Source organism: Sciurus carolinensis, chromosome 12, assembly GCF_902686445.1.
Source record: "Sciurus carolinensis chromosome 12, mSciCar1.2, whole genome shotgun sequence".
Lineage (NCBI taxonomy): Eukaryota > Metazoa > Chordata > Mammalia > Rodentia > Sciuridae > Sciurus > Sciurus carolinensis.
This window is the reverse complement of record NC_062224.1, coordinates 76,140,220-76,165,101: the sequence shown is the minus strand read 5'-3', so window position 1 is coordinate 76,165,101 and position 24,882 is coordinate 76,140,220. Positions and strand designations below refer to the sequence as shown.

The 24,882-nt window shown below is 34.4% G+C and overlaps 1 protein-coding gene across 1 annotated transcript; it reads right to left on the bottom strand.

The window, feature by feature from the left end:
* Positions 1 to 232: 232 nt before the first annotated feature.
* Nsl1 (NSL1 component of MIS12 kinetochore complex) lies at positions 233 to 24,853 on the bottom strand. Its single transcript, XM_047521182.1, has 6 exons — positions 24,571 to 24,853; positions 21,693 to 21,771; positions 17,302 to 17,432; positions 15,647 to 15,701; positions 3,213 to 3,280; positions 233 to 1,824 (listed from the first exon to the last, which is right to left on the bottom strand). The coding sequence occupies exons 1-6, from the start codon at positions 24,802 to 24,804 to the stop codon at positions 1,549 to 1,551; spliced, it is 843 nt and encodes a 280-aa protein (XP_047377138.1). The 5' UTR covers positions 24,805 to 24,853; the 3' UTR covers positions 233 to 1,548.
* Between the last annotated feature and the right edge of the window lie 29 nt (positions 24,854 to 24,882).

The following is a 24,882-nucleotide window of genomic DNA, read 5'->3' as shown; positions in this document are numbered from 1 at the left end:
CTTTCTGGCATGACTGCAAGAAGGAGGGTCTGTGTGCTGCCTCAGTTTTGCAATAGGACTCTGCCCTACAACAATAGTATGAAAAGGATAGCACTGTAAAAACAACAATATTTTGTAGCCTCAAAACAATTTTAAAGTGAAGTTTAATATCTTCTGACATGAGGGTACTGACTAAAACTGAGCTCAAGAATACCTAAGATAACACTTAAAAATACACAGATCAAGGTCTTAGTCTTTGTACATTATTTTAATTAAAAACATCACTATATACAAATATACAGATATCAAACTGTAACATTAAAGTACAGAATGCAAGAATGCAATAAAGTGGCTTTATAAGCTTTCTTCATTGAGAAAGGTCTCACAAATCTGGACATTTATGATTATTAAGACATTATGAGTAACAGATGTATAAATTATCTAAGCCATGATTAGTAAATTCCTCTGGGAATGCAGAAAAATATTATAGGCATCAAAAGGGAAAACATGGTAAGTTATATGGTCCTGCCTATACTGCATATTATAAGAGACACCATAAGTGCTATAAGAAACTATAGTTAAATGTTAAGAAATATACGTAATACATTTTTCTTAGGTTTCTATCAATGATTGTATATCTGACATATAAACATCCTTAACTGAATAGTTCAGTATTATTACATTTATTGTAGAATGACAACTGGCCAGTTAATCTGATATATGCTTTGAACTGGAAGAATTTATGTGTAAAGAAATAAATGAGGAATCCTAAAAACAAAACAAAACAAACAAAAAAACTATTAGTTTCCAAGTCAAATTATGTTAAATACTCATGAAAAACAAAATTATGGGCAAAAAACACTGGCTACCTGCCAATGTTTTTTCTGAAGAGTAATTCTTGCACAAATAATGTCATCTTTGTCTTCTGAAACAAAACCAAAAAGCCCAAAATTAATCCCACAAATTCAAATTAGCTGACCTTAGAATAACAAATTCAAAGCCAGTTTGTCATTCGTACATTAAGTTGATAAATGAAACTGCAGCTAGGGCTAGAGCTGTAGCTGAGTGGAAGAGCACATGTGCCATGCACAAGGCCTTGGGTTCCACCCACAGCACTGCAAATAAGCAAAATCCTACATCTAAAAAAAATGCACCTGCTCCTGTGCAGAACTTGTTTGTTTTCAGCACCTAAGGAATCATCACACAGGCTCCCCTGTATATGCACATCAAGGAAACCAACAGAATACATTACTTACACAATTCCACAAAAGCTGCAAGGTAGCCACGAGTTGATGGCATTTAAGGAAAATAAAAATCTTTACTCTTAATGTTCACGATGTGTTTTGTGACAACTTTAAAAAAAAAAAAAAAAAACCTAAAAACACTTTTCACCTACTATAGGTGAAATGAAATGATAATACAATATTACCTCATATCCCAGCACAGACTTGCTATATTTGCATCAATGACTCACTAGTAAGAGTTATTTGTTGTTTAAATGAAGTCCTATCTAGGTAGTAGATGGTAATCTAAACACTGGCAGCACCTGTATTCTCAAACAAAAAGAGCTTATGTATCCAGATTAATTCTCTTTGGCCGCAGTGGATACCATTTTCTCTGGGGGCAGTCCTTGGATCGCTTTCTTTTTAGTACCACATCAGAGGTTTTCCTAGAAGCAGTCTCTGTTGGTGTGGTTTCCAATTGTGTTACAAAGCTCTCAGGTTTAGCATCTGTTTTTCTACAACTGGAAAAGATTTCTTGGTGGATCCTCTGGAGCTGAATGATAGGCTGCATCTTCAAAACTTGGGAAAATCCATCTCCTTGTTCAATCAATGCAGGCAGAGCCTTAAAAAATTAACAATCAACATTAATCTCAGGTTGGAACACAAACACAGATGGACACAGCACTGTCTTCAGGCCAAGGCTTTTTTTTTTTGAGACCTCTTTTCTTGGGGTCATCTTTTATCTTCAAAATAACTGTTTAAGCTGAAGGATTTTTACTGAAAGCTAAGACTAGAAAAATTTATTCTTATCCTATAATACCTGGTATTAAAATTAAATTCAATAGAACAGGAATAACAGAATATTAGAGCTACGGATCTAATGTCTGAAATTCTGTATTTTAGGATTAAGAAGTACTTTACAAAGTACAAGAACAAGAATAAGCACATTTTTCTTGTAAAGGACCACAAAGTAAATAGTTTTGCTCTGGAGGTTTTGCATCTGTATCATAAGAACTCAACTTTGTTGTTGTAATGTGAAAGAAACCACAGACAATAAGTGAATGAATTGACATGGCTATGTTATTTTAATAAAATTTTATTTATAAAAATGGGGCAGGTTGAATTTTAGGTTGGCCTACCCTAATTTGCCAACACCCTATCAAGAACTGCTGAGAGAGAAATAATTATTAGAAAATTACATAATCAATCCAAACCTCAAAAGAATGTTACAGAAAATTAACATTAGAACAAGGGAGATTCTGAAGGAGTTTAAAATTAATTTTCATATACTAGAAATCCAAATGTTTTCCTGTTTGGATAAAATAAATATCAAACTATAAACATTTTCATTACAGTACTATTAAGAATCTCCAGTTGGACAAGTACTATAATATAATAGTAAAATAACATAATATAATATTATATAGTAGTGTAATATAGTGGTTAAAAGTATATATTCTGGGTGAGGTGTGGGGTGGGGAGCTCAGTGGTAGACTATGTCCTTTTAGCATTTGTAAGACCCTGGGCTCAACTGCTAAGCACCACAGAAAAAAAAAGAATATAAATTCTAGAGTCAAATAGTCAAGGTTTAAATCCTGGTCCAGCTACTTCTCTGGGCAACCTTAGCATCTTGGTACCTTAGTTTCCTCATCTATAAAATAGGGGAAAGAGTACCTATCACACAGGGTTAGTGTAAGGATTAAATGAAGTAATAAATGTAAAGCAGTTAGATGATGTCTGATTCATTCCAAGTAACAATAAATGTTAGCTGGTTCTATTATACAGAATCATCTAATGGACTGCTAATACTCAGAACCCAAAAGTCTAACCAACCTTTAATGTACCATAATACCTGGTGCATAGTATGTACCTAATAAATGGTTTTCTGAATTTTACTGATGCTTGATAAGTTTATTAAACATCTATTAAAAGTCTAAGAATTACAGTTGCAGTACACTAAAACACATATGGATATTGACAGTAAATAACTAGTATGCACACAGTTTTTACCTTCATGGCTTCACTGATCTCCTTAGCTATGGTCGCCCCTCTGCATTTCAGACCTTCCATGCGAGAACCTGCAAAGAAATCAAAGCAATATTTTAGGTTTTTTAATCAAATAGCAAATCATAAAGGCATTCAGATGCTACCTGGATACAAATCTGTTAGGACCATTTGCCTTAGCTTAATCTTCCTTAGATTGCCTTGTAATCTATTACAACGAATATACTAGTAAGTTAATTTGGATAAATGAAAAGACTATATAGAACATTAAAACAGTAGAGTAAAACTAAGAGTTAGAGGCCTAAGATATTAGACAAGATTCTATTATGAGCAATCCTAATAGTGTGTGCCCCTAAAAGAGATTCAATGTTTGTTCTATATTTTATCTACCATGATATGTAACATCTCTGAACACTATCATCACATTTTAGAATAAATACAGACTAATACTTAAGCAAAACATTTTTGAACTTAGATATTCAATCACATTTTATTGAGGCTATGGTGGTTATACTAATATCAGACAAAATAAACTCTAAGTCAAAAGTTATTATCAAAAAGACTATATTGATAAAAGGAAGTCAATCAATTCAGAAGATCTATCAATTAGAAACTACATATAACCCAATAAGAACTCTGTTTTGGTTACTGTTTGCATGGAATATCTTAATTCATTCTTTCAATTTCAACCTGTTCATGCATTTGGATCTCAAATGATTTTCTCGTAGATGGAATACACTTCAATCATGTCTTTTTTGTCCATTTGCCAACTTCTACCTTTAATTAGAGTTCTTAATCCATTTATATTTATGACAATTACCAATAATGAAGGTCTTTTACCACTTTGGTATCTGATTTTTTTGTATATTATTAAACCTTTTTTGTTCCTCAGTTCCTTCGTTACTGCCTTCTTTTTTAATTGATTTTTTGTAGTGTACTATTTGTTTTTTCTGTACACTTTTACTACCTTTTTTTAGATAATTGTTAGGTCACATCTGATAACTAATACAACATGAGAGCAATTTTCAAATCAATATATTAAGGCCTATCCTAGGTGGAAATTAAAATTCTCAGCAAGTGCTATAGTTCAGATCTTTAATGTTCCCTAAAACCCATGTGTTAAATGGCTTAGTCCCCAGCTTGGCACTATTAGAAGATGGTGAAAATATTAGGAGGTGTCACTGGGGATTGTGAACCCCAGAACCTTCCTCTTCTGTCTTTCGCGTTCCAGCCACTAGGTGAGAAGTCTTGTTCTGTTGCATGCTCCTGCCATGATGTGCCATGATGAGGCCAACTGACCATGGACTGATACCTCTAAAACTGTGAGTTGAAATAAACTGTTTTTAAATTTTTTTAATTCTAATTTGTTGCATGACAAAATGCATTTATACATTTTGATAGATCATACATAAATGGAGTGTAATTTCTCATTTTTCTGATTATACATATTGTAGGATTGACCTGTCATGCAATGAGGTAATAATGTCTGTTTCACTCTACTATCCTTCCTACCCCCACACCTCCCCCTGCTTCACTCCCCTCTACCTAATATAAAGTACCTCTATTCTTCCTTATCTGTCCCCTTATTGTGAATTAGCATCCATATATCAGAAAACTTTTTTTAATAAGTTGATTTCAGGTATTTGTTATAGTAATTGGTGAGTAACAGTGATTTGTTTTTAAATATGTGCCAATAAATACTATAATCCTTTCACTTTACTCTGACTTATATAATTTTCTTTGTAACTATAACAGACTTCATTTAAAATTTCAAATAAACCTAAAGATACGAAACCATGGTGAATTTTCAATTTTTGACTGAGCAAATATTATATGATACACTAACAATATCAAGTATTGGTAAGGATGTGAAGCAAATAGAACTACCTACCATGCCTGCTGACTGAAGTATAAACTGATACAACCACTGTTGTAGTTTAAGATGTGGTGTCTTGGGCTGGGGCTATAGCTCAGTGGCAGAGTGCTTGCCTAGCACCTTTGAGACACTGGGTTTAATCCTTAGCACAGCATAAAAATGAACAAACAAAATAAACATCTACAACTCAAAAAAAAAAAAAAAAAAAAAAAAAAAGATGTGGTGTCTCCCAAAATCTCACATGTGAGACAATGCAAGGTTTGGAGGAGAAATGATTGGGTGATAGCCTTAACCTAATCAGTGGATTAATCTCTGATGGGATTAACTGTGTGGTAACTGGAAGTAGGTGGGGTGTGGCTGGAAGAAGTGATTCATTGGGGTGTGGCTATGGGATATATATTTGTACCTGACAAGTGAGGACTCTGCTTCCTGATCACCATGTGAGCAGCTTCCCTCAACCACACACTCTTCTGTTATGATGTTCTGCCTCACCTCAAGCCCAGAGGAATGGAGCAGGCCTTTTATGGACTAAGACCTCTGAAGCTGTGAGCCCTCAAATAAACTTTTCCTCCTCTACAATTGTGCTGGTGGGGTCATTTAGTCACAGGTGTGAAAAAGCTGACTAAACAATCACTTTGGAAAACTTTTTTGCCGTAGCTATAAAGATTAAAATATATGCCTATTATATGACAGAAAAACTCAATTTCTAGATTTATACCCATAAGAAATGAGTGTAAAAACAACATATGAATGTTCATAGTTGCACTATTCATATAGCCAAAATCTTCAAACAATCCAAATGACAATCAATGGAAGAACAAATAAACTATTTATAAATACACAGAATACTACACGACAATGAAAAAAACTTTACTACTCTAAAACATAGATGAAATCTCACAGAAACAACTCAGAGCTAAAGGCAACACAAGAATACATAACTGTATAATTCCATTTATATGAAATTCAAGAACAGATAAAACACATCTATAATGATATAAGTCAGAAAAGTGATCACTTGTGGTGGAAGCAGAATACTAAAGAGAGGTATAAGGAAACTTTGGGGAACACTGGAATATTATACAGAGTTTCTATAAAGTTGGGAAACCGGATACACATGTGTTAGTTCCATTTTCAAATAATATACTCAGTATCTTTTTCTTTAACTTCAATATGCTTTTTCAGGTAAAATACTTAGTTTAAAGCAATAGACCCTATTGTTAATCTAAAAAAAAATAATAATAAATAGTCTTTTCCTTATACTTTCAGATTCTTTGGATATTTTAAATTAAATTTGTTGTATAAATAAAAACATAATGGGCACATTATTTGAAAATGTAGTGCTTAAACCTAAGTTTATCCTGCTTTCCAACTATGCAGATACTGTATACCTAAATCAAGGTGGCAGTTATACGTATATGTATGTGTGCATAAATTCATCAAGCTGTGCACTGCACATTATCCCACCACACACACACACACACACACACACACACACACACACACACAAAATGAATAAAATATATTTTAGCACTTACTGTAGAAAGTTATCTTACTTTTACTTACATAGTAAGGCAATTATCTTCTTCATTGTTATTACATGGTTTACAAAATGATTTATTACCTGAGAGATTCTGTTTAATGTTTTATTAATAGTACCAATGATTATGTTCATCAATTTGTGAAGGCTTCACTAGGATTCTCTAAAAATTGGAAGGATTCTTAAAGACTAAGTGCTATCAAAGACTAATGTAAAGAATTCCTAAAACCCCTAATTACTTTTTGGTCTATAAACTTATATAGCTGAACAACAGCTACATTCCATCTGTTGACCAGGCAATGCAAAAGTAGTTTGGGTTTGTATATAAAATGCAGTTAGGTCCTAAGTTTGGATAATTATAGACTGCCACATATGAATGTCTGAAGGGATATTCTAAAGTTATATAGGAAATATAAGACATTTTGTATCCCTGATCTGACTACAAAATGCCAGCTATACCTTTCTCATTACTGTGGTAACCCAAAATGCCCCCTAACTTTTTCAAAAGGACCACTAGGGGGCAGTACCTGCTCCAAGGAGAACTCCAGTATTCCTTTACCTTCCAGATCTTAATAATAGAGGGTGCTATGAAGGCACCAAAGTGTGAGGTCAATCCAACAGGAAAATTGAAGGAAAAAGAAAATCACAGGCACTGTAAGAGAGCTGCCTTAAAAGAGAATTTGGTGCTTGGGGAGAGTAGAGGTAGGAGGTGGGTGGTAGAGGATGTGCTATACCAAAACAAGGGAATAAATCAAGAAATAGGAGAAAACAGGAACCAGGAAATGTGATCCAAAACAGGAGATAAGTAAAGGAAATTCCCAGAATAATGATGAAAGGAACAGATAGGATGAAAGCTCTTCAGCAAGCCTAGAGAGCAGCTAGTTCAGATTGGAATAGGAAGGTGGAAGGTTCCCACAGGCCTATTTCCAAGAAAAGAAAAAGGATTTAAAAGTGGATTTGATTGATAACCTGAAGTGTCTGGGAAAAAAAAAAAAACAGTGACAGACAAGAGAACACAAACCAAAAAGAACAAAAAAGCAATTATTCCAGAAGGGAGTATAAAGCTATTTAAGAAAGAAATACATAGTAATAATTACCTAACTCAGATTGAAGAACATTTACATAGTCATAACAATATAAATACTAAATACTACTGATTATTTACAAGAATGACAGATTTGGTTAAAATTAATACTGGTGAGATCATTTTATTAAGAAATATGACAATGGCCGGGCGTAGTGGCCCATGTCTGGAATCCCAGCGGCTCAGGAGGTAGAGACAGGAGTTCAAAGAAGCAATTCAGTGAGACCCTGTCTCTAAATAAAAATACAAAATAGGGCTGGGGATGTGGTTCAGTGGTTGAGTGCCCCTGGGTTCACTCCTTGGTACCTCCCCCCCCCACAAAAAAAGAAATTTGACAATGAAAGGAAAGATTTCAGGAAAGAAATACAACACAAAGGCTTTTTTTACTAGTCCCTGCTAGCCCATTCCCATAGTAGTATGGGATGCCATACCAATCAATCTTAAGTAATTTTAGTAACCCTGTAAGGCAAGCAGATTTTGTTTGCCTCCTTTAATAGATTAAAAAAAAAAAAAAAAAAAGATGCTGAGAAATGAATCTATAATCGAATAGAATTAGATTTTATGTCTCCTAGAATCCAAAGCATGTGCTCTTCCATATTCCATATGTAATTTTCCCAAATACTCTTTGCTGGAAATTATACTATCTTCCAAAGAACAGAAGTTAAGAAATGTTTAAAAGTTAGCTCCAACAGGACTGGGGATGTAGTTCAGGATACAGAGCTTGCCTAGCATGCACAAGACACTGGATTTGACCCCTAGCACTGCAAAAAGAAAATTAGCTCCAACATAATGGAAAATACCTTAAAATAAAAATAATTATGCCTGGTAGAGATTTAAAATAGAGCAATTTATGGAGGAAAATGTTTTAACTATTAATTTTATAATATTTTTAAGTAAATTAAATCCTTTGCATTCAAAAAAATAAGCAGTATCAATAATTTTAAGAACAGAACCAAAGATTTTTAAAAAGAGACAAGGTGGGAGGACACACAATTTAAAATGATCACTACATATGTGAATACATTGTCTGATAAAGCAATAATAAATAATTTTCCAACATTAATATCTGTTCAGAAAATTTCAAAATATACAAACTTCTCACTCCCTCACTGAAGATTACGCTAAGTGAATTTTTCACATTTTCTAACTGTGAGAGTATATAGGTACTCCCAATATAAAATCAAATTTAAGAATGTCTCACATGTAGATGTCTAGTCCAGGCCACACAGAAGATAGAATAGACAGAATCATTCTCAATAGCCTTGATAAGACAATCTTGCTGAGAATAGTTACACAAACCTATCATTTCAGTGATTCTAGCAGCTGACACAGGATAGCAAATTCAAGTCCAGTCTCAGCAACTTAGGCCCTAACCAACTTAGCAAGACCCTGCCTCAAAATAAAAAAATAAAAAGGGTTGGGGATGTGGCTCAGTGGTAAAATACCCCTGGGTTCAATACCTAGTACCAAAACAAAAAAAAACAAAAAAACAAAATCTTCATGGCACCACTGTTTACCCTCTTCACCACAAACAATGGTGAGATCCAAAGTTTAGGAATTCAAACTTTGCCCTGTGAAATCCTACATAGTAGAACTATGCACTTAATAGTCCTAATTATTTTTTATCACAAATGTATAGTATTTCAGTTACATTGTAGGTTCAACAAGTCTTTTGGGGAAACCTATAAATTTATCCATTTCTAATAATTTATAATTTTTTTAAAAAATTGCATTTCTAATTCCAAAGCTCAGAGTTTGAACTTATGAAACATAATTACTTATAAGTACATGGCTATCTATAAATATTGTAGCAATGGCCTAAGAAAGACAGCATTATTAAGAAAGAAGAGGAAATGCCTTTAAGTCCTCTGCTTGTAAGGTTAGTAAAGAACTGAAGTATCATTAAGGCTACTGTACGAATTTTAAAATAGCTCCCTATCACATATTTAAAGAAGAATAAAGGAAAAAAAAGAAGGAGAGAGTATCTCTTCAAATTAATTTCAAGGACTTTCTTTTAAAAAAGAAAAGATAGAGAAAAGACAGAGGCAATTATTCATTATACTAACAGAATTATAAAAGGTTGTTACTGACAAATGAGAACCACATTTTATTGGTAGACAGTTAATCAGTAGATTACTGCAAGAATATTAAAAAGAAGTTTGCCCCTAAAAATGTGGAAGTTAAGCACCCTTGAGAATGCTGCCTTCCCTAGTTGCCTGCTTTCTAAAACACAGGGAAATGAAAAAGTAGAAATGAAAGATTGAGTAATCAGCCTAGTTTTGCTTTTGGGTTATTGCAATGACTAAAGTAGGAAACATGAACTTCCAAAGCAGTACGAATTCAGGAATTCAGCAAAAATGTATTAACTGAGTGTTTCCTTTCTATTTCCAATGTATGGTATGCATATGAACAAGAAAGATCACATAGCACAGGATGACTGGTTTGTACTGGTTTCTGAGAATATAACTAAAATCATGAATTAGAACCATGAATAGGAAAACAGCATTGCTGGTGAAAATTAAAACAAAAATTAAGCCCTGATTTATGATTTTCTAGAACTTAAAGAGATCTGCTTGGTAGACAAAATCCTCTGCCCCCATTCCCACACACACCTTGCCACTTCCTTCAGTGCTGTAATGTCTCTCTAAGGCATTATCAAACCCCTTACCCTCACTCATTTTATCTGGCCTCAGCTAAACCCCTGATCTTACCTTGTAAAGTTCTTTACCCCTGTTCACTTCACTGTTCTCAATGGACTTTGTTCCATAAACACCCAGCTCATTCCTGACTTAGGAACTTTGTTCTAGCTCTTCCCTCTGCTTGGAGAGTTCTTCCTCCTGATGGTCACCAGATAAAATTCCTTCCTATTCCTTACTATTACCACACAAATATGTTTCCTATCACCTAAATACATTATTTTGGCACTGATGTCACTTACTTATTTTGTATTTATTACTTTTCTTCTTCCACTAGAATGTGAGCTCTACAAAGCAAAGATTTTGTATACTGCTCACCATTATATCCTCCAAATTGGGAACAGTTCTGGCACACAGTAGACATTCAACATGTATGAGTAAATGGACAGATGAGCAATAGTCACGCCTAAGTATTTATAAGAATGGTGTTATTATACTGGCTACATGTAATGTAAATATATTGGAGAAAAAAACTCATGGAACTTTCAGTTTTGTGTCCATGTGTGAAAAAGAGACTATAAACAAGGAAGCACACAAATTATAACAAGTACTATTTAAGAAATATAACAGATGTTATGATAAAGATCTAGGGAGACTAACTTTAATTAAGATGGTTAGGAAAGAACTCCAAGGAGGTAGCATTTAAATGAGAAAGAAAATGTGGAAAGAGGAGAGGAAGCATGTGTGAAAGTGAGGCACTTTCAATGAACTGAAAGAAGTGCAAGCAATGGGGCGGGGGGGGGGGGTACAGTCAAAAGGAAAGTGCCCAAAATGGATTTAGAGAGGTAGGTAAGGGTCAAATCATGTAAGGGAATGCTGAGAAGTTTGAAGTTTATTACATATATGTATGTATATTTTTAAATCAGAATATTTAGGGATTTTAAGTAGAGGAATAAAAATTGATTTGTGTTTTCAAAAAGTATCCTAGACTTTCAGTTGAATTGGTCTTGGTAGTTCACAAAACACCCTATCTTTGCCCCAAATAATGTTGGATATGAAAAAAAAAGACTCAATCAATATATCTATCTATCAGCACTGGGGATTGAATCCAGGGGTGCTTTACCACTGAGCAACACCCCCACCCTTTTTATTTTGAGACAGGGTCCTGCTAAATTGCTGAGGCCGGCCTCAAACTTGTAATCCTCCTGTATCAGCCTCCTGAGCTGCAGACATTACAGCTGTGGATCACACTCATGACCATGCAAGGCAAAGGTAGCCAGAAGTTTGTCTCCTGCAAAAATGAAAGGGGTTCAATGTGCTCCAAAAGAGAAAAAAATGGAAAGTGTCCACTTCACTTTTGAAACTAGGCCTGAGGTGAGTTTTCCCACCTTGAAAAAGAGGCTGAAAAACATTCTGCCATCAATCAGTGTCAGGAGCTGAAACTTACTTAAATCTATAAGAGAAAAAATGAGAAGCAAATAATGCTTTAAGGTCTGGACCTGGACCAGGCCACATGTATTTACAGTGGGACATGGGCCAATTTAAGATATGGTTCTTACCTGGAATTGTTGAAGCCAAATGAAGGCAACCACAAAACTACTGAACAGAGAGGGATGAAAGCAGAGACAGGAAAATAAGCACAAGAAAAATTCTATTCAGGAAAAGCAGGGAAATCAAAATTCTGATGTATGTGAAGAAATTAAAAACATGAAAGATGGATGATATAACTAATGTCAGGGAGAGGAACTTACTGCAGATGAAATTAAAACTGAGCAACCTGATGATGACTTCAAAATGCTTGGGATCACCAGGTGCAGTGGTACACCCCTCTAACCCCAGAGACTTGGGAGGCTGAGGCAGGAGAATCCCAAATTTGAAGCCAGTCTCAGCAACTTAGCAAGGCCCTAAGCAACTTAGTGAGACTTCATCTCAAAATGAAAAATAAAAAAGGGCTGAGGATATGGCTCAAAAAGTACCTCTGGGTTCAATCTCCAGTACCAAAAAAAAAAAAAAAAAAGTTCTGGATTCTCTAATAGCTAAAGGAAATCATAAACACATCATGAAAGAAAAATAAATTATAAACTAAAAATAAGAATAATATAAAAATAGGAAAACTGATAAGCAAAATTGAAGGACTAGGGTAAAGATTTTCTACAAGATGTAAAAGCATATAGGGAGATGTTAGCAGAAGATGGGAGGAAAGAGAAAACAAGGAACAAAATCAATTCTCCACAAAACCCAAGAACTACGTGTTTGTAATCCCATTTAAATAAAATTGATGGGTCATAGATCTAGAAATAAAACTAGAACCTAAATAAATAAGTAAATTTGTCCATGGGTGAAGAAATTACCAATAAAAACCATGGAGTTGAACTGTATACTATATTGTTGAGTGAAAAAAAAAAATGACAGAATGTATTGTGTGATATTTATATAAGTAAGGAAATTAAAAACCCCTGTGCTTATCTGCTTGTGTACAAATGCACTGATAAAAACATAAAATTGGACATACCAAACTCCTAACAGTAGTTGCATATTTGAAGGTTCGTGTGGAATCAGGTAGGCTTAGGAAAAGAGGCTATGGTATATTATTATATTATTTCTAATTATTTAAAATGTCTAATTATGTTAATTTTTACAGTAAGCTTATGTTTATTAAAAGCACAAAAACGTAACTATAGAGCTAGGCATAGTGGTACATGCCTATAATCCTAGTGACTCTGGAGGCAGAGATAGGAGGATTGCCTTTGGAGCCAGCCTTAGCAACTTATCTGGGCCTTCAGCAATTAGTGAGAACCTGTCTCAAAAAATAAAAAGGGTTGGGAATGTAGTTCAGTGGTAAAGTACCCCTGGATTCAATCACCAATACCAAAAAACAAAAACAAACAAACAAACAAATATCCTTAACTATAAAAATAACAAAATTTAGAATATAACCACAATTTAAAACAAGATTAGATCTATGCCAGTTCAACTGGAGGACTTCCACCACAAATTTAAGTTAGAAGAGTAAATTGCAAATAATATGAATACATGAATCTCTTTTATGCAAAATAAATTATGCCCCCAAATTGTTCAGTTTATACATACTCCTGTAAAATTACGTGTGCAGAGAAAAATGGATAAATGGATTCATATCAGCTTAACTTTCAGTATCTAAAGGAGTAGCAGGGGAAGGGAGAGAGGACACCAAAACAAAAAGAAAAAAAAAAAAAAAACAGTAACCTTGATTTTATTTTATTATATTTTTTTGTGGTGCTGGGAATTGATCCCAGGGCCTTGTACATGTGAGGCAAGCACTCTACCAACTGAGCTATATCCCCCAGCCTGGTAATCTTGATTTTAAAAAGAGAACATATAATATAAGCTCATCTACACAATTTTTGCATTAATATTTCTTGAGTGTGCTAAGTCAGGTAATGCCTTAGAGTTAGGAAGTACAGAAGTGAATAAAACAAAGTCCTTGCCTATAAGGAGCTTAAAATATGGGAAAGAGGAGGGAAAGAAAGGGTAAAAATAATAAATAGAAATGATATCAGTAAGTGGTAGAGAAAAATAAAGCAGGTTAAGGGGACAGAGTATGACCAAGGGTCATAAGGGAATTTGACACAGGCTGTCAGGGAAGATCCCTCTGAGGAGGTGAGTTTGAACAGAGAATTGAAAGAATGAGAGTTGGTCAGGTAGTTTCAGACAGAAATGTGTTTCAGATAGAGGAAGCAGCAAGCATGAAAGTCATAGGACTACTGTGTGCTTGGAACATCCTGAAACAGCAAGAATGCTACTGTGACTGAAGCACAGTAAGCAAGGATGACAGGGAGATTTCCAGGGTCAGAGATGATATCAGAGAAGCAGCCAAGGACCAAATCATTGGGGACCTCCTAGAATAGGTGAAGTATAATCATTGGAGGGCTTTAAGTAAGAGGTGACAATCAGATTTTGCTTTAAAAGGAATTCTCTGGATATGGTATAAAAAATGGGACTTAAAAGGAGACTAGTAAGGAAGCTATCATGGTAGTCCTGCTAAGAGGTTATGGTGAGGACTGAGGATGTAGTTCAGTGGTAGAGCATTTGCTTGGCACACTCAAAGCCCTGGGTTCAATCCCCAGCACTGTTTTAAAAAAGAGAAAGAGAAAGCCTATGGTGAACAGAACAAGGTATTAAAAGGTAGATTTAGTGAGTGGCAGCTGGATTTGGAATGTTTTCAAGATAAAGGCTGCAGGATCTGCTGATGGATTAAGGGTGTAGATATCAAACAATTTATCCTAATTCTGGTCACATGTTAAAACATGTTAAGTGTGGTTATTTAGAGTATGTACTTTCATGTGATTTAAACTTTTTTATGCTTATTTTTATGTTTATTAAAAGCACAAACTGTGCATGTATTATTTATATGATTAAGAAAAAACAATAAATTTTTCCAAAGATATATACTAATTATTCCTTTCCTTACTTTGAGATTAGAATCATATGATACAGAAGATTTTTATACTAATGCTATATAACCAGAATTTTGGGATTATTTAAATAAGTCTGTTTTCCCTCCTAGATAAAAGGTTACCCAGTTTCTTTAGATGAAAATTAACTATGTCTAAAAAGGGATACTTGAGCATTTTGATGACACAAATTTCAATCACTGTTTTTATGCTGTGCAAAATCAAACAAATACATGTCAACCACTGCATTTGGAAACTACCCATTTTTGGTGAACCATAATAATTAAGCATTAAGTCCTAGGTCAGTTTTTAAAAGGTAGCAAGTTTTGTGATTTTAATCAACTTCAGAGCAGTTTTTGATGCTTGTACTTGTCCTTTGTAGTTTATCCCACTGGTTTAGGAGATTTGGGAAGTTGGGGCAGGGGAGGGAGATATGTTTAAAAAAAAAAAAAAAAAAAGAGTTCAGAATTCAAGAAAGATAGGGTATTCAAAGCCATAAGCATAAATATTCCATACAAATAAATCAAGGATTTAGCTAGTCTTTTTCATACTAATAGTTCAGAAATGGCATTTTTGAGTGCCAAAAGAAATTTCAAAATGTCTGTTAGGAAAATTGATAAAGTTTTAAAATGTGAGAACAGAAACATTTAAAAATATGTATGACCCATATTTTAGGCAATGGCAATTCTCATGCTGTATTTCTATATGTTTATTTGTATCAATTTTACTTTTCTGTGTTTTAAGGGATACATGTAAGTAGAAAACAGAACTAGGTTCAAAGGCCACAAAAAATACCTTTAGAAGAACAGCAAGAAGTCATAAAAATCACAAGCTCATGCTTCATTTTTATCATAAATAAACACTGCCTTACCTGGATCAGGGTCATATTTTAGGTCCAACGGATGCACAGCAGGTTGGTACTGCTTCTGCAATAGCATAAATAAAATTGACAATCTAATCACACAATGTCTGATATTAGCTTTCAGTTAATGTAAAAAAATATACTAAGTAATCAATAGTATCATTTTTTAAGGGGGAAAAATACACTTTAGATCCCAAAATCTGTAGGAAAGGGAGGAAAAAAGGTGTGAGTTCAGGAAGTCCAATTTATATCTTTTATAGTACTGCCACCTACCGCATACACTAAGAAATAGCACCATAAAAAAGATGCAATCAGAAAAACCAATAAAGCAAATTAAAAACACTGAGACTGAATGTTGTGTTAAAATACAGGGCAGTCTCCAAATTATGAACAACTGCATTTTAAAAGTTCACTTAGGACATCTCAAAATTCATATTTCCACAGAAATGCAATTCTAAATGATGGCTAAGCTACCACATCATCACATTAAAATCTACATATCCCGTGTTAACACTTGAACTATATTAGAACTACTGGCAGATTCCACAATTCAAGCCAAAAGAAAGAAAAAAATAGTCTTTCTTACTCCTGCCCAAAGCCAAAAGGAGAAAAAAAGAGTTTCAAAAATGAAGGGGGAAAAAAAAGAAAAGAAAGAACGAACTCTTTAGTATCTTCACTCCATCCATTTTACTTCACTTTTAAAGCAAGGACAGTGGTACCTCACCTAGGCAAGAAGGGAGACACTTGGAATGTTTTTCCTCAAGAAACTTTAAAGTGGTATGGAGTAGGTATTTGAGGAATAACTGCTATGGAAGAAAAACAAATGATCTGCTTGTATTTTTTTTCATAGAATGATGACTAAAGTGTTTTAAAATATAAAACCCAGGCTTTAATGCCCTAGAACAATTCCTGAAAGGGAGATGACTAGAAGACTTGCATGTGAAAGTATGCTAATTTAAAATACTGAAGGAAAATATTACAGAATAATATAAAAGCAGCATGGATTTCTTAACTCAAGGGGCACTGCCATTCCCAGCAAACCTTCTCCACAATCCCTAAGGGAAGATTTAGATCTAATTTGCTTTGTGGGCCTACTCTGTATTTATTCCAGTCCTAATCTGAAAAGATAAGGGTGTAACACAGTCACTAACATCTACAGGAACTGGAAGAAGCAGCCCTATAATTCTGCCTGTCTAAAGAACTCAGCCTGAAGGAGCTGACTTCTTGATCTTATGACCTAGATGGTTGACTTTTAAAGCAAAAAAAATTATATACAATTCATAAAGCAAATTTTGAATTTCAGTGATATAAACAGGTACTCAAACCATTTTCTCCACCAATTTAACTAGAGTGTCTTCCAAAATACACCAACATATACAAATCCAAGCACAAATGAGAAAAGAAAAGTGTAAAAGATAAATTTCCTTTCCTTTTTTGGTCTCAAAATCATAAAGTCATCATCAGTCTTCCATCTCCAATTTCAATTTTAATATCAGTTGTGTTCCACTTAGTATGACTTAGATCAGGAATAAGTCTTAAAAGAGATAAATAGTACTGACTGAGGCAAGAAAGAGAGAGAGAACAAAATGTCTCCATGTGGTTCATATACTTTAATTTTTTTGTTGTGGTAAATATACATAAAAATTAAAGGTAAATCATCTTACCAGAGTTTCATGTTGTGCTTTTAAGGTTTTGATGACACATTCAAGGATCTTTCTGGGATACTGCTTACGTTTTGTTGCTATATCTACTATGACTTCATCGAACTGATCTTCAAGTACTTTGATGTCAGAATCTATTTCAGAAAAAAAAAATAACATCTAAAGAGTTTCTTAAAACTCACTGTATATATTAGTATGGAAAACTGTTACAAGTAAACTAAATTTAGAAAACACAAATAATTAAAGAAAACAAATATGGCAAGGTGACAGATATCACTACTCTGGTGATTAATTCATTTACTCATTGAACAATCCATTTTTGAGCACCAGTAAGAAATGATACCTAAACTTGAGAAATATAAAGATTAACCTAATAGGATCCCAAGAAACAGATAATTGTAATTCTATAACAGAGGTATGAACAAAATGTCATGAGGACACAGAATGATGAAACATTAACTGTGCCTGGAGTTTAAAACTTCTAAAAAGAAGTAATATTTGAGCTTGGCTCAGTGGTAAATTTTTGTAATCCCAGGAACTCAGAAGACTATAAATCAGGAGGATTGTGAGTTCAAGGCCAACCTCAGCGACTTAGTGAGACCCTGTCTCAAAATAAAAAATAAAAAGGACTGGGGATATAGTTCAGTGGTAGAATACCTCTGGGCTCAATTCTTAATACAAAAAAGAAGGTAACAAAATATAACTGTAAATCCACTGGATAAAAAATGGTAGGGGAAAAAATGATAGGAAAAAGCATTTTTGGCAGAGGAAAACAGTATTTGTAAAAACACACAGTCTTTGAGAAACAGAAAAGTTCTAAATGCCTGCAACATAAACTAAAGGTAAAAAGAATGAAAAAATATTTAAGAACTAGACTGTAGGGCTGGGGTATAGCTCAATAGTATAGCAAGTACTTAGCATGCATGAGGTGCTGGGTTCAATCCCCAGTGCTGAAAAGAAAAACAAAAACAAACAAAACCCTAGACTATACAGGGCATTTAGTATCAGAGGTATTAACAAGTTTTGACTTTATTCTATGCCAAACCAAAGCTGTGACAGTAGCATTGAATGGAGTGGCTAAATCTGAAAAAAATACTCAATTGGATAGATGGAAGGAAAAAAATGAAAGTCATGATGACTTTAGAGTTTCTTTCATTTCAGTAAAATTATTTTTTTAGATGCTTTCCTATGTTTTTAGACTAGGGCTGGGGTTATGTAGCTCAGTGGTAGAGCACTTACCTAGCACATACAAGGCACTGGGTTTGATCCTCAGCACCACATAAAATAAATAAAATAAAGGTATTAAAAAAAACTTTAGCAGAAAAAATAATCACCTGGTTCTTTATGAATGCAAAAATTCTGATTCAGTATGTCTAGACAGGGCCCAGAAATGACACTAGATGAAATGAACACAGGTGATCTGATCAACTTTATTCTGAAAATAATTTTGAAGAGTAAAAACTAGGTCCTCAGCTTACCTGGTTTACATCAGATGTGTTCTGTTGTGTCAAAGTCTATGCTAGAAATGGATCTATTTATTTTATTGAGTAGAAGTTTTGTTAGGAAGTCTGAAGTCTGAAACATGTATTTTTTTGAAACATATGATGTGTGTCAGCATATTAAAGATTAATGAAGTACATCAGGTATGCTCTTTCATTCATGTAATAAATATCTGTTGAATCCAACTAAATTACTTTTTTGCGGGGAGGGATACTGGGGCACTTAACCACTAAACCACATCCCCAGCCCTATTTTGTATTTTATTTAGAGACAAGGTCTCACTGAGTTGCTTAGCACCTCACTTTTGCTGAGACTGGCTTTGAACTCTCAATACTCCTGTCTCAGTCTCTTGAGCTGCTAGGATTATAGGCATGTGCCATCAATCCTGGCTAAATTAGAGGGTGTTATGAGAGACATTTCTTATTTGGAATACTTATTTATAAATAACAGCTCTAAATTTTAATATATCCATTAAGAAAAAGTTAAGATACTGGCTGGAAAAGAATAATGTACTATTCCACAACCAGTGTTTTTTAAAAAAAAGGTCTCCCAGCTAAATCTTTGTAGGGAGGAAAATGGTCTCTCAGCGCCACCTAAGGATAAAAGCTGCAAAACTGAAATGTATAAACAAATCTGAACAGAGATGAATTATTCATTAATTTAACAAACACTTAACAGGCACCTATTAGGTGCCAAGTTAAGAATTGAAAACGTGAGGAGAAAAACACAGTTCCTGTTCTCAAGGAACTTATGTTCTAAATCTTAAACTTGACTCTCCTGTAACTAAGTCCATTCAGGGTAGTTACAGAGGAAGGGAAGAAGAGGTTGGTTTCACTTGTATATTCATTCATTCATCCATTCTTTGTTTTCTCACTCATTTACATAAGGATCTCAAGTGCTAGGCTCTTAGAAATTTTAGTAAATAAAATAGTCAAAAAACCTCTGTCCTTGTAAAGCTTACTTACTGTTTCTATGTACTACATCAAAAACAAATTCTATGAATTCTATTTTCTAAATCTCTCTTTTGGGGAGGGTACTAGGAACTGAACTTAGGGATACTTTACCACTGAACTACACATATCTTTGACCCTTTATTTTGAGACAGGATCTTGATAAATTGCTGATACCTTGAATTCAAAATCCTCCTGCCTAACTCCTGAGCCACTGGGATTATAAGTGTGTACCACCACACTTAGCTCTAAATATCTTTTGAACCTATCCTTTTCTATGTCTTAGTGCAGATATTCACCATCTTTTGCTGCACTATTGCAACAAACTCTCTAAGGTCTGACTGCCTTAAATTTCTCCCTTCTTCAATTCATCCTTTATACAGCCAGCAGTTAGTTTTCTAAAACACAAGCCTTTGCATGTAATTCTATTTTAAAAACCTCATTGACGGCTGGGGGTGTAGCTCAATGGTAGAGTGCTTTCCTGACACAGACCAGGCTCTGGATTAGGTGGCCAGCACTACAAAACCAAACAAACAAAAAACAAAAACCTCACTGATTCCCCATTGCCTACATGATAAAGTACAAATTCCTTAGCAAATCCTTCAAGGGTCCTAGGATTTAACCTCAACTTCTCTTTCTGGCCACATCTGCCATCAGTTTTTCCAATGCACTTCTGATATTTTCCAAACACATCTCTCTTGTGTGCTTTTGCACATGCTATTTTGTTTCAGATGTCCTTGTTACTTCCTATCTAGCACACTCATTTATTAATGCATTTTATTTAACAACCTACTGTGAGGTATTCTCCCACTTTCCAAAGAGCATAGAGTTTCCACACCCCATTTCCTTCCACAAATGATTAGTTCCTAAATGTAAGGACCATGTCTGTTCCTCAATTTTCCAGCATTTGGTATAAGACCTGGCATTTAACAGGTAACCATGGAAGAAAGTAAAAATATACTGTAGTATCCTCAATTACCTCTCCTCACAGGTATGCACCACCACATTCAGCAATCTTTTTTTTTTTTTTTTTTCATTTTAATATATAAACCAAAAAGTGAATTTTGGTGACTTTGAAGAGCTAAATATTATAATCCCAAGGACTGGACAGTAAAGTCTTCAGAGTGAAGTATTATCTCAATGTTGAGAAGAAAAATTATAACCACAGAGAGTTAGTTATGTGGTGGAGCTAGAGTCAGCTCAAGGGTATAACTCAATAATATGAACATAAAGCAGTGACATCAAGCTATGCTAGTCAGAACTGAGTGATAGCACCATGGGGACATACTAAGCATGCTGGCTCTCTTGTCAAGGTAGCCCTTCTCAGGACATTGCTGTCCTGGCAAGGGGAATTCTGCCTCTCTTCTTAAACTGATAATTCCCTTTCTATTATTTTTTTTCTTTCTACACTGACCATTCTCTCTCTTAATGGTCTTTAGACATATTATCATTAGTTAGGATATAATCCTAACTTGCTAGGCCAAGAAAATATTCTGTCTTTTTAAGGAGACTTTTACAAATATATGACCTCATCCTTTGCTTGGTACTAGTGTAGTACTTCTAAGGGTACTTCAGTATCCACTCTAAGGACCACTTGCAAAAATAATCCTTGCTTTATAAGGAATTATAGGAATTCTCTGGGCCTGTTTCTTCATCTAGGGATAATACTACAATATTTTCCAATAAACTTTGAATATTAATCAGATGAAATTCTGTTTATAATACTAGAGAGCATATATGATAGATCAAGGTACCTACTGTGTTTCCTCCAAATCATGACTTCAATAGTCTTTTATGTTACTTTCCTCTTTTTATTCCTATAATTCACATAAAGAACTAAAAACAAGTGATAATGAAAATGGGGATTATAAAACAACATTCAAAATAAAATTAGCTATCAAAAAAACAGAAATTAATGACAGAAGGAAAAGTTAAGACACGTACCCATAAAACAATCATCTGAAGCTTCCTGCCATGCTTGCCCATTAATGCTAACATTCTCTTGTACAGCTGATTCAAAGGTCTGCAATAAATTCACAGTAGTCAAGTCACTAAAAAAATTTCAAATACTGAATCCAAACATTTTGGCAATATAATTTCAGATTTGTGATAGGGTATATAGAAAAGTAGCAGACTAGCCTATTAGTGCATTTTTTCTTTTCAATGAAGTAAAATTCCATTTTAGTCACTGAGATGGACTGATAGCCATTTTAGCTAAGACAGCCATTATAGTACCTGTGAGAAAATTTGCCACATAATTTTAGAATAATCTTGTAAACAAACAAACACAACGTAAATTAAATTAAAAATAAAGGCTAATAAATTTGGGCTCAATTGAACCCCAGGGGTACTAGTGCTGCAGAATGAATGCCACTGTCAACAAGAGGGAAAATGAACATCCTTAAAACATCCTTAAAAGAAACTAAAATTAATACTATTTTATAAGGAACAATTTTTTTAGAGGTATACACTGAAGTATTTAGGGATGGAATGACCAGAAAACCCTGAAATTTGTTTTAAAATAGCAAGTGTAATAAATTTGGATAATTTGTTGGATTTGATAATGAATAAATGGGTGTCCATTTAGTAATTAATTTTTTATAAAGTTAAAAATGTTCATAACACAATACAAAATAACAAACTAAAGGAATTTGATAACAATGTTAAATTTTTAATGCATATTCCCTATCACTCAACAACTTCACTTATAGCAATGTATCCTAATGGAATAGTTTCATTAAAAAAAAATTAAAGAGGATGGACACTGTATGGTAGGGAATGTTCATTTCAGTACTGTTTAAAATAATAAAAAGGTAAGGAAAAAATAAAATCCAAATTCAAAATTAGGAAAATGGACAAGTATCCACACCAGATGGTACTTAAAAAGAATTATCATCTCTACATAACATTGACAGGTAATAGTCAAAGACATATTTAGTTAAAAAAAAAAACAAATCAGTAACAATTCATCAGCATGACACTATTTAGGTAAACAGGCAAGCAAACAAATACAGAAGGGGGAGTAAAACCATAAAAAGGTAAGGTTTACTCCCTACCAGGTACTCTCCAAAATAGTTATCTCCAGGAAAATTTGAAGAGGGATGAGAAAAAAAGTCAAAGAAGAATTTTGCTTTCTGCGATTGTTTGAATTTTTAAAAAAGTCTGCATTTTGTACCACTTTTATAATTAAAAATAAGCATAAATCAAATAATTGATAATTATAAATATATATTCTATAGATTATGTATGGACTTGCAAGAATTATCTTAGAATACAAATTGTCTTTGTAATACTCATTGCAGTTCTACCAGTACTATTTTTGTAAAATATATACTACATTATACAGTTTTAGACGATACATCAATATAATTAAAGCTTCTTTTATCCACTCTTACTTAAAATGAACCACAAGTTAATTTCCTTGATAGTTAGTCTAAGTCTTCAAAACTTTATCCTGTTAATTGACTTTAAGATCTCACTAAAGAGGATATAAAATGTTAAGCCACATTCTTTTTATGTAAGGTACTTAAATATTTAAAGTCTCTTAACATTTCCTAGGGTCAAAGAAACTCTATTTAATTATTGCAGTTCTCTTCCATAAAACTACTAAAAAAGTGTTGAGGTATACTTCTATTCTTACCTTTATTACAAAGAGGAAATGACATAAACCACTGCAGACAAAATTGGAATACAGAATTACAACCTAAGGAGTTTTCTCTCTCTCTCTCTCTTTTTTTTTTTTTTTCCTTTCTGGAAATCCTGAAGATTGAACTCAGGGGCACTCTACCACTGAGCTACATCCCCATCCTTTTTATTTTGAGACAAGTTCTCCACTAAGTGCCTAGGTTAACCTTGAATTTGTGATCCTCCTGTCTCAGTCTCCCAAATAGCTGGGATTATAGGCAAGCACCATCATTCTGGGACACAAAGAGTATTCTTCATTCTTCTTCCATTAAACCTCTATTTTTACTCTGCACTGTGATCATTCATATTCACCAATGTGCTGTATTATAAGATTTTAATCATTTTTTTTACATATAGATTCTGTGTTTCCTTATGATAGGCACCAATTCCTCAATTTCTTTTCTTTCTCCACAAACTACCATCCTTAGGGGTTTGCAAAATATTTGAAAAAGGAAGAGAAAATGTGTTATAAGGGCTAACTTATAAAATTAGTGAAGTTTATAACCAACACATGTATCCTCTTCATCTATTTTAGACTTATAGTGAAACTGTTTTGATCTATTAATAAGATGTTCTAAAACAGCAAAAGGCCAAAGCCAAGTGACTCACTTCCAGGATTACCCTCTCTTGGAGAATTCCTCAGAATGTATTATATGCCGTGCCGTCCAACAGGGGAATCACTAGACACTTCGTAGTTATTGATCACTGAAAATACATTGCTAATCCTAAAGGAGATGGGCTGTATATAAGACACCAAGTTTAAAAGGCTTAATATGAAAAAGAATGTAAAATATCACGTTCAGTGTATCAGTATATCGTTACTGTCGATGGTAAAATGGTACCTTGGATATACTGCATTCAAGAAAACATTTTATTTCAACTAATTTCGCCTGTTTCTTCTTTTATAATTACATACGCAGCTCGCTTGCTCCGGACAGCACAGGTCCAAGTAAAAAACAATACTCCGCCCAGCTGATACTAGCATCTATTTCGTTCTCCTCTTGCCTTTCTCAGGCCACTTCTACAGCAGCCTGGGCGGTATTAACTCCGCTGAGGCCTGGAGTAGGGTCTTTCTTAGCCCTGAGACCCAGGGTGCAGAGTAAGGGAGTGACAAATGAGTGGCAAACAGGGACCGTACCCACTGCGCATCTCGCAGCGCGAGCTCTCGAATCTCCTCTGGCAGCGTGTCTCCGAGCTTTTGCATGAAGCGGCCGCACAGTTCTACCAGCTCGGTCACAGCTCTCTTCGAAGTGCAACGCACTCGGAAGTCCTCTCGGGGGTTGGCTGGGACTGAGACCTGGCTGTCTGGCCCGGCCACTCTCTCTTGTTCCTGCGAAGGGGCAATAGTTACTGACTCAGAAGCCCCCGCCATTTTCCCAGTTTGAACTGTAGGCGGGGACCCTGGGACCGGAAGTTCGAGTTCCAACTCGTGGAAGGAGCACACGTCCCG